General features: G+C 41.1%; 1 protein-coding gene across 6 annotated transcripts in view; it reads right to left on the bottom strand.

Moving 5' to 3' along the window:
* atp11c (ATPase phospholipid transporting 11C (ATP11C blood group)) overlaps positions 1–11,250 on the bottom strand; it is a 35,558-nt gene extending 24,308 nt beyond the window's left edge. For 4 of the 6 annotated variants that reach the window (XM_028416371.1, XM_028416372.1, XM_028416376.1 and 1 more), the window contains exon 1: positions 10,700–11,250. In XM_028416371.1, the coding sequence (XP_028272172.1) occupies positions 10,700–10,726 (27 nt within the window). In that variant the 5' untranslated portion in view covers positions 10,727–11,250. Of the gene's footprint in view, positions 1–4,264; positions 4,601–10,699 lie in introns of all 6 variants that reach the window. The other 2 variants (XM_028416374.1, XM_028416373.1) reach the window with 2 other exon arrangements.
* Between the last annotated feature and the right edge of the window lie 3,491 nt (positions 11,251–14,741).

Raw genomic sequence — 14,741 nt, 5'->3', positions numbered from 1 at the left:
AAGTGATTGCATTATCTTTGCCTCACTGTCAAAGGTCAAATGACACCATTCAGTGCCAACGATCTTAGTAAGTAAAGTATAGAATCAAGTGCCAGTATGTCAATATCAAACAGTAGATTCATCCTTGATTAAAAAGCCTCAGCTGCAAAACATGAATGGAGATCAATAAAGCAAACATCCGGTGCACAATTGGACTGTGATATAATTGCTCAGTCGAAAATTAATGGTGCATTAGAGAATTAAGTGTGGCTCAAACTTTACATTAAATTGTGCTTTAAATTAAATTATGCACACATTGTGAAATAAGCATATGCTGGGACAGGGTGGGGAAAGGTGCGCCACTGAGAGCGAAGGAGATGTAAGGCTGCATTCAGCCACTGCCAAACTGCCAGTGATGACTCTGGTCTGATGACACTGCGTCCTGTCACACCATCTCACTATTCAGTGACTATTCTGTTTTGTCACCATCTGCATGGTGTTAGCTGAACAAACGCACTGAGTAACCAGAAAATGACAAGGCCTGTTGATTGTCTTACAATCCATCGCAGTGACTTTCTGAAAGCACCGCATTTGTCAAACTTAATGTATTACAATTTCACATAAATTTCATTTAATACATTTGGCACTGTATCAAGGGGATAATTCAGCTGTGGTCTATTCTGGTGCAGTAGTCTGCAGTGTGTCACTACAAAAAAGATGCATTATAATTTTATTATAAATAAATGTATAAAATAATCTACTAGACTACAGATTATCAAAATAGTTGCATGTCAATAAGCGGCTGGTCAACCAATTGACAGCTATTATAATAGGTTTAGCTCTCTAATATCAGTTCCAACAAGTTTAGAAATGACTGAGATGGGCCTAAAGAAGGGAGTAAAAATATCTACCATTCAGTCTTTTGTTTACCCAGTGTTCCACAGCAGGAAACATTTTAGGGCAGTATGCACCTTTGTGCCTGCTCCGATCACTGTAACATCTCCTATATGACCATTTTTCAGGGTTATTAGGTGTTTTTCACCCATCATTTGTTTTCATCACAGGAGCCCCATATATGAGATTTTTGTGGGGTGTGGGGGGAGAAAAAAAAAGTGCCTACAGTAGAGACGGCCAGGAAAAACACAAAAACACAGAGTGCCCCTACTGGCTAAAGTTCCTGTTCACAGTGGAGAACTGCTGAGTTTGTAATGCACCCCCTCAGGTAACATGTGAAGGACAGAGAAATTAGGCAATAAATTGACTCCTTTCACAGAACGTGTTACCATTTATGGTTTGCAAGTCAGTCAGTGAGCTTACCATAAAAGTGGTTCTGGCTTCCAGAAGAGCTCTGAATACCAAAGTGTACTTTCTAATGTTTGCATCTTCTGTTGCTACGCTTGGCGTCCAGGCTTAACAGTAGTTTGGCTCAGGCAGACGAGGTGTGAAGATGACACCTTGGTGTGTACAACAAAACAAGCGTGACAATGAAAGCGCAGGTATTATTTATCCTGACACAAGTGAATTTTGTGGTCAAACAATGCTTCAACCTTTTCTTACAAATGTGCCGAAGCAAATTGGACAAGAAGTGAGCCCAAAAGAATAGAGTGGGTTCAGCTCCTGTTATGATCAGCCTGCGTCTGTGGTTTTGTAACCTTGCACAGGGGACAAAAACACTAAGCTCTTCCAGCACTGAATGCAGGAGCTGTGCCATTAAGCTTTGAAAAAATCCACTAAGAAAATCTACTTAAACACATTTAATGAGGTGTGAGGGAACTGTGCAAAGAGGCGAGAGCACTGGGGACCAATGCCTGCAGATCTTTTATATCCTGCATGTGTATCGCTAACAAACTCCACTGCTCTGAGAATGACAGATTCATTGTTAGGTTTCTGATCCCATTCGACCTTAGTTCCCTTTTGGGCAATTTCCGGTGAAAAAATGAACAAAGAAATTTCCTTTGCAGCTGAAGTGTATGAGGTGAGTGCAGCGTGTGTGTGTGTGAGCATAGCAGTCCTTCAGTAACATGCAACATCTGCTCCAACTGCTGCTCGGGTTTTTATGTTGATGCTCTCAGTTTAGGTAGACTTATTAAAGGTCTACCTTTTCTACCTTGCAGCTTCTTCTTTTACCACAGAAAAGAAACGAATGGAGGAAATGTCCCAAGAGATGATCAATGACGCTAAAAAGTCTGAACATCAAATATCATTCTGAGAGTAATGAATGGAATGACTAAATGCTTGTGCAAAGTAAAGTCTAACCTCCACCAAACAGTAAAACAGCCTCACAGCAACATAAAGTTGCTATTATGACAGGCTGAATGGGTTAGAGTGATGAAGGTTTGGATGCAAGGGGAAAGATGCATGTGTTGAGTCAATGCTGTTCATCACTGCAGCACTCTCTGGCTCTTGCCTCTTTCATTCGCCCTTTTTTATGTCAGCCCACTTGTCTGTCTTATTCCAGCATGTGCACTCTGTCTCACTAATTGTAACTCTCTCAGTTTTGATTACACATCTAAGTGCTCAAAGTCTGGACTGCAGAAAATGTACAGAGGATACATTAGACCTGGACAAGATACAGCCCACAGGCCACAACAGCCACTCCAGGATCAGTAGAAAGTAGCAGAGTCACCGGTCTTGAGCCCAGCATCACTTGCACCCCCTCTGCTAACCTCTCTCTCTCTCTTCTAGCTGCTGTTGATGCTCTCCTTCATCCTCTCTGTCCTGTCTCCCTCTTCTCCTCCTCTACCCGGCCGACTAGCCGCAGGACTGGTTCCTCCTTAAGTAGACAGGTCCTGCTCAAGGTTTCTTCCTCTTAAAGGGAGTTTTTCCTTGCCACAGTGCTCTTAAGGGGGTTCAGGCTCTGGGTCTCACACTCTGAGTTTCTGTGAAGCGCTTTGAGACAATTTCTGATTGCAAAATGTGCTATATAAATAAAACTAAATTGAATTGAATTGTTGAGATAGTTCCTGTTGGCTGTTGCATTTATGTAAGATTGAAAACACACATTTGTCCTAACTTTAAAAACATTTTGGTTTTAGGTCTTTGTTTTTGTTTAATGCCAGTTACGTTATCGTCACCTGTGTGTATGTGTGTGGACACTTCTCTAAACACACCGCATGTACCTGAAGTGTACAGGGACAAGCACAGGGCAACGAGGGAAGAACACAGAGACGTAAAGAGTAAATGACAGCAAAGAGCTCTCACGATGATGACAAAATAATAAGTGCATTAATAAAAGGTACTAATATCCTTTAAGAGTAGCCAATTATTTATTTTAGAAAATGATGATGACCAAAAGAACATTAAAACATCCTTTGTTTATAGACATCAGTGTGGCTAACCCAAAAACATTTCTTAAATCTTTTGAGGGAAAACACAGGCATGTTAACATCTAATCAAAGTTAAAGGTTTGTCACCACAATGACTTCACAAAGTATTTACCTCTTTGTTGCACTTACTTTGCAGAAAACATGTTCTTAACAAAGCTATTTTACATGTGCTAATTTGTCCTATTTCACTACAAAGAACCTTTCTGATATTTAAGTGTAACAGACATTCAATAAATCATCAATAAATCCTACACATTTGAAAAATCTGTAGATTGTAATGAGACTTTCTTATGTATTCTACAGTAGTACTACAGAATGTCATAGATTTTAAACATTACTGGGTGGTAACAAAGTTTCTCTGTTTACTCAGACATGGGTTTTGTTGAGACTCAATAGAACTACTTACTAAATTGCCAACCTGTTTGTCATCTCTTAGCAGTATTTTAAGGTATATTGTGTATAAGCCATCTTCTTTCCCCAATAAATGGAACATCACTACAACGAATAAATTAGTTTTGAGAGCCAGCTGTTATCAGGCTCAGGTGAAGCTGACTTCAGTTAAAGATGTGTTTATATAATTTTGTAAGTAGGGCGAGAGTTCAAAAAAGTGAGGTATGCAAGAAAAAAAAGGAAAAAGAAAGCATGTTAACAGCGTTTGTCTATCTGCTGTGTCAAATCCCTGTGTCAAAAAATTGTTTTTGTATAGCATCTTCTTTTAAATATAGGAGCAGCTCAATGTGCTTCAAATGACGATTAGCTTAAAAATCATTACAGCATTTTATATCCGAGCGGATGTGGGTGCAATGCAACGCACCTTAATATCCTGCAATTCAAACAAATCGACCCCCTCTCTCAAAAGCATTAAGAGCGCACATTAATATAAGTTACCAACACAGACGGCTACCAAATCAATGAAAAGCAGAGACATTACTCCATAATGATACTGTAATAGGAGTTACCTCCATTATGGATTCATCAACACTTGGCCTACGGCATAGTATAAAGACCCCATATTAGAGGCTACTCTCTCCTCTGTCCGCTGTTTGCACACAGTGATGAATACCCCCACAGAGTAATAATAGTCCAACTTCAACTGAGGGCTGATCCTAAGAAGCTGTTGTGGATAGGCAAAGGCTCATTGTTCTACTAGCATCCCCGCAGCTGTAGGAGACACAGAGTGTACTGTACCATGGGCTGGTACTGGCCTACATTACACTGTGTCCCTCGACAATGGGGAGGAGGGGTAACTCATCTAGACCTTGCACTGGGAGCTGCTTCCTCAATCATTTGGTTGCCTGAAAAAAAAAAAAAAAATCAGACCAACATTGCGTTGACTATTTTTGCAACACTTTTGAAATGTTAAACTTCTGAAAAAAAATATTGTTATTTTATAACTAGGTAACAGGTAGCCAGGAGATTAAAGACTTTTATCTGAGGAATGCCTGTGTACATTGTTTCAAAAAAACTCAAATTAATAAACATCTGAACACAGTGGGAGACCTAAATCAGCTATTGTTTGACACCAGAGAGGATGATCAAAAACAATGTTGAGAAACACAATGAATGACCACAGGAAATGTGTAAGAAAGTTACACAATGCTGACAAAGGTCTGTGATCAGTCATGTAGCTGAGGCATGCAGTTCCTCTAAACGGAAACTTAAAAGACTTCGCACGAGCGTTTCATATTATCTGAGGAAGTTATTTTTTAACTGGTTTATAGTACCTAAAACATTTACTCACACTTCGGTTTAAGATTATATTTTATACCACCATTATAATATGAACCTTGTTCCCTTTCTTTTGACCAGTTAGTTCAGGAGGAAAATGACAAAGGTGCATTAGTTTCTATGATTCTTATGGAGCAAACCCCCACACACAGACTTTATGTTTTAAGGCCAGAAAAGCAAGCACATTTCAAGCTACAGCCTAGTCACACTTTAATCTATAATTAACTAGAATTTAAAGCACCGCAGCTTTAAATGGAGTATGGCTTTTCCAGCCAAATGCACATGCTCTCTGTTCATGTGTGTGAGTGTGTGCGACAAAACACCAGATACATCTACTTAGAAGGATGTGCCTGATCCAGCTACTTTTTCCTATGTAGAGTATGGATTGGTAACTAAACAAAACTGCACAACACTAAAGAGGCCGAGGCCCCCCACCTTCCCCTGCACCCCGACCATTATGTCTGGCAGCGAGCCATGCAATAGCAACAAAAAGGCATTTACAGAACATCCTAATGCTGACGAGCTTTAAAAATCTCCATCTCAGCTACATCCCTACTGATGACATTATCTTTAATAATGTACTAGGCTACACTGCCTGTAATTGCTATTCGATTAATTATCCTGAGACACTGCATAGGAAGGCAACAAGACTAATGACAAGAATCAATGTGGCCCTTTTCCTTCCTCTGCTTTGCAGGACATGGTTGATTTTGGTCTTCTAATCAGGCGTTTCCTCCCACTGAAGTGCAACCACATTAAAAAAAACAAACTACTTTCTCTCCCTGTGACTGAGTAATGCCTGTCTGCCTAGCTGGGAGTTTGCCATGGAGATAATCATTATAGGATGTTGCTTAACCTAGGTACTGCATGTGGGAAGGGGCACATTCATATGTACTACAGCACTCGTTAAATGCACATATGATGTTCCTCTTTCTCTGCGTCAGCGAGTTCCCCTATCGTTCCAGGTGATGATAAAAAACCAGCATGATGAAATATCACAGATGCTGATGTCTCTTCCCTTTCCTTCCGTGCTCAGACACAGAGAGTGAGACACAGACACATACACACACACACCTAAAACACACACATATCTCAGCATTCTCTTCACATCTCACTGCGAATGCTCTCTGAGTAATACGAGAGCTGGAGCATGGCACAGAGAAATCTCTGGATGAGCCTTTATACATATATGGATGATGAGGATGCATTTTGAGTGCCACCAGCCAAGCGCTGAGCGGGGATACGTGGGTCAGGAAAGGGAGGAGCAATGTGAGGAGAATTCAAAATAAATGAAGCGACCTGAATTATTTAGAGGTACAAACTGAGAATTCAACCTAGCTTTTAAAAGAAAGTGGGAAATTGCCTCAAAAAGCTATCTGTGGTCCCCATGTATCCACCCTGAACAGCTCACTGTGTTATCCACCACAAGTAGCCTGAAAAGGGTCTCTCCATTAGGTGGAGAGCTGCAAAGAGACAACAGGTCCGCCCACGGTTTCACTCCATTTTCTCGGCTTTGAGTCACGCAGGTGCTTTTTTTTGGTCTCTCCCACTATATTTCATCAGCCTACTATCCCACAGCCGGCCGTTTATTCTTTCACACCACCTCCCTCTACACACTAAATATATTTATTATCCCGCTGTGTGTTGCAGATGAGCTCCTTTGGCTGTGTTTCCATTACTGGGCAGAGTGCAGGAGGCCAGACGGAGAGAGAGGAAGGAAGAGAAAGAAATCAGAGTAAGCAATTCTGTTCGCCAGCAAGTTCATGGTTGCAAGACTAATGGCGGCAAAACTGAGCGCAGCTCCAATCAATACGCATCTCTCCTAATCAAAGAGGCCAGATAAATCAAATGGCTCTACATGCCTTGTTTGGTCCCCAGATGCACTCTTAACATAACTGCTCACACAACAGTGAGAACTCTGTTTGTGTTAAAGCTCCAACAGGTGCTGTTAGCAGCTAAAAGATGTCAGCATCTTAAAGCAAGACTTAATAAAAATGTATCTATACTTTACAGCTGTTCATTCTTCCAATTTTTGAACAATCAATCAAAGGTACTGTTAAAATATAATGATTAATCAACAATCAGCAGGCCAGTGAACATCACACTGTGACAGGGAACCATTGACAGTACAAACTATGGACAGAGCTTCCGTGACGTCACCCGTTTGTTTCTGAAGAGCCGTTTTGAGGCTCGGTGGGAGGTTCTGGGACGTGATGACCGCCGCCATGTTGGCAGCGTCATGTCCACCAAAACTCCAAATATGGACAAAGAGGGGGAGCACGAGCGGGGTTTGGGGGGGCGTGCGATCGCGAAAGCAGGAAACTCACGCTGTGATACGTCAACTGTCTGTCACTCAAGCAGCAGCGCCCATAATTACGCATAATTTTAAGTCCGAATACAATTGAAAAGAGTGAGTTGTTAAAAAATTCACCCCCCGCCCCCTGTACAATTGACACTAGAAGGGAACCTATCATTTGAGACCAGAGTGGTTTTTTGTACCAGACTGTAAACATGTTCTTTTCTGCTCTGAATTCGGCCATTTTAACATGGGAGTCTATGGGAAATGACTCGCTTTTGGAGCCAGCCCCCAGCAGTTGCGATGTGAATTACAAGTTTTGACACTTCCGCATGGGCTTCAACTTTGAGCCCCGAAGGTTGCCGCTTGCAGGGAACACACTGTACGACTAAAACACATCAATCATGGTGGTGCAGCATGCATGGAAATTCGTCTGCAAAACAACAGTGATGAGTATCTAGCAAACTTACCTTAGCTAATGTCTCTACAATCATGATGATAAGGTTGCTAAGCAGTAATTTTGCACATGATAAAGATCTGCACTTCACCTGCGGAACAATAAACAATCCACCTACTCCACCCTACTCATGTAAGCTTGACTGCTACGAAAAAAATCTAGTCTTAAAATATCCATACATTTATGATCCCAATGATCATAAATGTTGATCTATGATCAATGCAGCAGGTGAAGAAAAATCTCTTTTCAATGCTGAAAAGAGTAGAGTGATGCTTGTGGTGTGACTGCATGTCAACATTGCCTGCGTTAAGGGTTTGTGTGGAACATTTCAGATTGTATGGCCGCTTGGTTGACCTGAGAGACAGGTTTGCAAAGTCCAGAGGGTTCCAAACACATTTCACATGCAGTCCTTCAAACCCCTTACACATAACAACATCTCCTGCCAGGAAAGGGTCTGCTCACTCGTGCTCGGGTCACAGAGGCTGCAGGCCTCAGCACTTCAGCCTACAGCAAGATAGAAAGACTGAAGAGCAATGGGGAAGTGATTTCATCACAGGAACACTGAACCACAACTGAATCAGTAGAACAGAGTCGAGGTGTGTAAATCCTCACTGAAGCAGCATCATAACAGGATGACAGCAGTATTAAGCCATTTTCTTGCTAAATCATTTTGCATGTAAAATGTGTTAATTTCCCTTCAACATATGACAAAAAGGCAAATCTTCACAACTCAGAAGGTAAAACTACAAAACACTTATTGTTTATTTTGTCAACTGATGACAATGTTTTTCCAGAAACAAAGCAGCTCTATTGGTGTTTATGCAGTCACTTCCTTTCTTTGTGCTTAGGGGTAAAAACACCTGCAACTCTGAGTGGCGGATGCAGAACTTCACACATCACTAAGCAAAAGGAGTATTTGCACTGGTATACTGTAACAGAGTCAAAACATACCGTAGAAACTTCACTTGTGTTATTTTAACTGAGCTAGTGAGTAGGAGGAGATCCCAGTTACCATGGTGCAAAAAAAAACCTGAGGTGCTGCTTGGGTGATGGTGTGTTTTCACGTGCCTGTGCTCTGCTTCTTGCACTCAAGGCAGGGTCTCCCACAATGAATACTATCACATTTCCGCCAGGCTCCACCTCTCACAGATCACACTGCTGCCTTCAAGGGCTTGAAAGAACATCAAAGGCAACTGTGTGATTTTGCATTCCTGTCAAGAGCATTACAACCTCTGGTGCTCCCCCCACCCACCCTCGATGAAAAGCCCTGCCCCACACTCAGGATTTAGTGGCATGGTGCATCATAGTGGGAGACTCATGGGAGGTTTCCTCTGTGCCTTTTGGTACAGTCACTCGCTCTCCCCCTTCTCTATCTTTCTCCCTCTTCATGATGCACGTGTACCTCCCGTGGGCAAGGGGAGGGTGGTGTGAATCAGGAGGCAGGCAGCCAGAGCCTCTGAGATAACAGCACTGTGTGCATCAGTGACAGCGTGGCTGGCTGCTCTGCACAAAATATTATTTACAGCTCACACTGAAGAGAAATTACAGCAGCAATCCTCTCTAGAAGCGGGAAAATCAGCTGACCTGGCAACACTTAGAGAGAGGCCAGGAGGAGGGTCAGGCACTATAATTATTATATTGCTTCTCCTTATTCACTGTCGGTATCTATACTGCTCACATAGCAGGTGGGGGATCCAGCCCAATGATGACAATAAGCTACTGGTGCATAAGAGGATGATAAAGGGGTGGTAAAGTCGGTTTAGCATTTATAAACGCTAGCCCCCGCTCATCGTTAATGCACGAGAGGCAATCAAACCACTGGATGAACTTTAAAAAGGGTCGGCGTTAAATTAACCAATCACGAAATATGATGTCAAAGCAATTCTTGTTGGCAAAACACCAACTTCTTAAACTGAACAAATAAGAGTGCTGCAGAAAAGAGCAGATCATCCTAGAAACAGTGCTATTTCTGCAGTTAGACACCATATTATACCCAACCACTGACTACTATTATATATTACAAGGTGTCTTTAAAAATGCACTGCTAACAAAAGTAAACTGTCTGTGACAGTCAAAATCACATAATATAGGTTGAATATGTAATGTGTGCATAGGGATTATTATGCAGATTAAAATAAGACCATCCAAAAAATCAAAAGACAGCGAGGTGCAACGATACATCATGAGGATGGATATCTATAGTCAATGATGATGTGCAACATGATATTTTAACCTATAAAAAGTTTCTATATTGCACATGCTGACAACTTCTGTATTTCTGCTGAGCAATGGCTGAAGCTATAAACACTTGATTTATTTTAATGTAGTAATCCATTAATATTCTCTACTTCTGTTTCAACAGATGCTATTCAACTATAACAGCAACACACTAGATTCCTTCCTTATAACTGAGTGCATGTTTTTTTTTTAGCATCTAAACCCCCCAGAGGACAGCAGCCCACGTCTGTGCACACAGGTAGGTGTTCACTCCATGGAGCTGTAGTTCCCTTTATTTAATGCAGGTGGCTGTTTTCACTTTACTTCTGTACAAGCTATATATTTATGTCAACCAGCAGCCTTATATGAGCTGAGGGTGTAGCTGTCGTGACTTCCTGCCTGAACTCACCCAACAACAGACAGCCGGCTAAAAGGAGAGCACTGAGGTGAGACAGCAGCTGATTCACATTGTTTTACAAGTTTGTTGTAAACTGGGTGGTTTCTCCAAAAAAATAAATAAATAAAATGTAAAATGTCAGGCGGGAGGGGGTGTGGGGGTTAGTTACTGGAAGTGTCAGCTAAGCGGCTCCTTCTTCCAGGGCAGAATCACAGCAGTTAAAACGCTAGCTGGAGCAGCTGGGTGTCATAAGCTAACGATGTGTGTGTATGTGTAGTGTTGATGCCAAGCACACATACCAGGCGGTTCAGTCTTCTCCGTAGCATCTTCTTATTTATCTTCTATGATTTCGCAACACTGATGAACTCTTCAGATTCAACAGACGCCTCCGGGCTCTGCTTCAGCTTCTCCTGGGAATAACTTTACATGTATGTTAGTTAACGTGCTAGCTCCTTAGCTATCTATTTCCTACTCTAACGTTAGTTCTAGCTATATGAGATGCCGCAGCGACGCTACATCGTTTCCATTTTGTTTGATTTCGGTATCTTCGCACCATTCGCATTCTCTCTCCCCTGGATATTTTCCGCGTTGCGGTGTACTAGTCGCGCTTCCCGTTGCTCAAGGCTGAAACAGTCCCTGACATCTCTCTCCGTGCCCTGTTGCTTGGACTCCTATAAATCATTTGTCGCTCTGTATTCCGCCTCCCCGCTGACACGAAAACTGTCCGCAGACACTGTAAAAACTTACTTCTCCTTCCAATCCCCGCGCACAGGTCGCCTCACCTCCCTCTCAAACAATTTTCACTCTAACAACCAGCAGCAGCCTCATAGACGTTCCCACGTTCACAAGCTCCACCCGGCGAAGGTGCGGCGACTTTCGCGCGCACTGCATTGTGGGTAATGTCGTTTAAAACTGATTTCCCTGAATGTACAACAACAAGTGATGGGTGTGATTATAGTCGTTAGCACCAAAGCAAAACTATAACAGCTGCAACAGTTTGATATAGTCGTCAGTAGATATATACAGTTATTGGTGCGTATTGTCCATTTTTATGCTCTAATCTCCTGCTTGTACGTTTTTGCCTAAATAAAACTAAACATTGTTTTTACAAGACATATTCAGAGTTTGTTATGCTAACATGATGGCTAGCACAATGTTAAGCTAATAATTTTATGCATAAAAAATGCAGGAAATGCTTTATTCTGTATTAGCAGTTAGAACACTGCTAATTTGGGATTTGGTAGAATAAACAGATCTGGTATAAAATAGAATAGAATAGAAATACTTTATTCATCCCAAGCTGGGAAATTTCACTGTTGCGGCAGCCAAATAGTCAGTCAAGCATACCAAAGAAATATAATACAATACAAAAAATACAAATACAAATAAACCTTTAATGGTAAAAATTAAACAGTATAAACATTATTTACAGCAAGATAAATATAAACACAGGTGCAGAAGCAAAAAAATGTGCAATTTGTAATGCAGGTATAAATATAAATCTGAAACAGATTGTGCAATTTGGTATGAAGATATGAAATGATATATGATATACAAGAACAACAGTGTGCAATTTAAAAGTAAGAGAAACCTAAACCTTGTGCAAAACCTTGTGCAGAACGTGTCCCTTACAGCAGTGAGTCTGTGTTATCTCTGGCACAGAGATTAGGTGTTGTACAGTCTTACAGCATGAGGCAGGAAAGCTTTCCTGTAGCCTTCTGTGTGACAACGAAGCTGTCTGAGCCTTTTGGAAAAAGACGCTCCGTTGTCTGTCCAGTACAGGGAGGAGAGGGTGGTCAGGGTTATCCATGATGGATAACAGTTTGTTCAGGAGTCCTCCTCTCCACCACTGCTTCAAATGTCTCTTGTCTGCAGCCAATGACAGAGCCAGCCTTCCTTATCAGTTTGTTTAGTCTGTTGGTGTCACTGGCTGCAATGCTGCCCCCCCCCCTCCCCCAGCAGACCACAGAGGAGAACAGAGTGCTGGCAACAACAGACTGGTAAAAAATTTCCAGCATCTTGCTGCACACGTTGAAGGACCTCAGCCTCCTCAGGAAGTAGAGTGTGCTGCAGGCCTTCTTGTACACAGCTGTGCTGTTGGTCCTCCAGCTCAGTCTGTTGTCGATGGTCACTCCCAGGTACTTGTACTCCTCTACCATCTTCACATCCTTACCCAGGATGCAACAGGGCTGCGATGCTGTTCCCTTCTTGGTGTTGGTGTTGGATTAATTAAGTTTACAGGCTATAAAATACCCTTTTATCAATGTCTTGACCAGTGTTATGATGTGCTTATGTAATGAAACAAATGCTTTTGCTTGATTTTATGGAAACTCTAAACTTGTCTGAAACTTCTGAAATCAAGGGAATGTTCGAGCTTCTGCAGGTTTTTAAGAAATCTGATTCTCTTATTAGCTTACAAGCTTATTTGTATATCTGCCTTAACAGCAGTTTGCATGAGGTTTGCATGTTTGCTTTGGTGACTTCCTAAGTTTAATGTGGTAAAGTGCAGAGAGAGAGAAAAAAAGTAGAACAGACATTTTCACATCCTTACAATCCATGCGCATATTTGTGTGTGAATAAATGCTATCATGCAGGAAAGTGTCAGCACATTTAACCACAGAATGTGTTGACACTAGGGGGTCACACTGCATGCGGTCTGTGTTGTGTGTTCAGTGGAAGCTACAGTGGTCAACAGTGACAAATAAAAAGAGAGTAAGCTCAAATACTACAGACTAAATCTATTTTCAGTTCAGTTCAGTATAACTAATGGACATTTTAAACTTAATAATGCTTGTTCGTCCTACCTTGTTCTTCCCTCTCAGATGCGCTGTCATTACTGATGTCACTACTGACAACAAAGCAGGCTGAAACCATTAGAGCATTTAAATAGAGAGTTCACAGCCTGACTTTACACCTATAAAGAGGCGCCACAGCTGAATGTGCTGCAAAGTGAAAAAGCAAAATAACTTCTTCTATTTTAACCTCACTGACCAAAAGATTTGTTCAGAAGTCAAGCTATATTTACAGGAACAGGGTTAGGGTTAGGGCTGACTGTTCATGTAAACATAGCTCGACTTCTAACCAAATCTTATCTGATGAACATATGACCAGCAATGTTTCTGCTCTCACCCCTATCAGAGAATCATCCTGTCCTGGCTATGGTCAAATCATACAATCCTGTTGCTTCCTGTGTCATTTCAAATTTTACATATTCTGTAAAAGCATTAAAAAGCTGCACTAAAAAGAACTTGGTGGTTTAAAATGAAGAAGTCTATCTGCTATATCACACTGCTGCCAATAAACAGATAGAAAATTGTGGGTTGGTCTCTATCTCTACCTTGTGGCAAAACTGAGAAGTGAACATTTCTTTTGAGAATCTTGAGAATAATTGATTCATTTTCTTCATCCTTTTCAATCAGATCAGATTTAGAATTGTTATAGATTTGGGTTTTTTGTTGGGTTTTATTTGATCTACTTTTTATTTCAGTGTTGTATTGCACTTTTAAAAACATTTAAAGAGGAACTTTAAATGTTTAAATAGAGGAACTCTGACTCTATTTTGCATTAGTTTCCTCGCTGGTGCACTGCTGCTAAATAACATCTGATTGAATCAAACGGCCTTGAAAGCCTTGCAGCCCATATCTACAGTGGTTATTACAAATAGTAGCATTACAGCTAACAGGAGGGTTCTCTCAATGCAGTGCTGCTACCAAATAAGCATGAAAAGTTGACGATCTTTCCCTGTTTGTTGACTTCAGAAAAATCACCATGACACACATTCAGGACATCCACAACACAAACATAACTTCCCTTGATCACTTTTTGTTCGGTAGCCATTGTCAAAGCTGCCACTAATGGCAGCTACTGTTGGACTTCCACAGCTCTAATGACATCAATGTCTCCTCTAGGATGCAATGGTGCTATACATGTTGGGAAATCTGTAAATATAATTGGGATTATTTTAATCCTGCTTTACTAAAAATGTTAAGCCTGTTGTTATTATTTAGAGGGATAATCCACCTTTTAACTTGACTACAGCCAGTGTTTCATTTCCTCTCTGAGTTTTTATTGGTTAGAGTAATGAATGATCAGTATTAATGAACTGTAATATTCTTGGTCATAGAAGTATAAATAAAGAAACTGCTGTTTTATGCTTTAGAAATACACTGAATTGAATTAAACTGAATATCAAATGATCGGTGAGTCAGTTTCATTGGTCAGAGGTACTCATTCTGTACTTTTGAAACTGTTACTAAGGACACTTTTCAGGATCACCCAGATACCGGTTTAGGACATTTTTTTCCATTTTGTGAATTTATAATCAATTTTCAAAACAGCAGA

Source organism: Parambassis ranga, chromosome 10, assembly GCF_900634625.1.
Source record: "Parambassis ranga chromosome 10, fParRan2.1, whole genome shotgun sequence".
Lineage (NCBI taxonomy): Eukaryota > Metazoa > Chordata > Actinopteri > Ambassidae > Parambassis > Parambassis ranga.
Note: the sequence above shows the minus strand (reverse complement) of the source record. Positions and strands in the feature narration are given on the sequence as shown.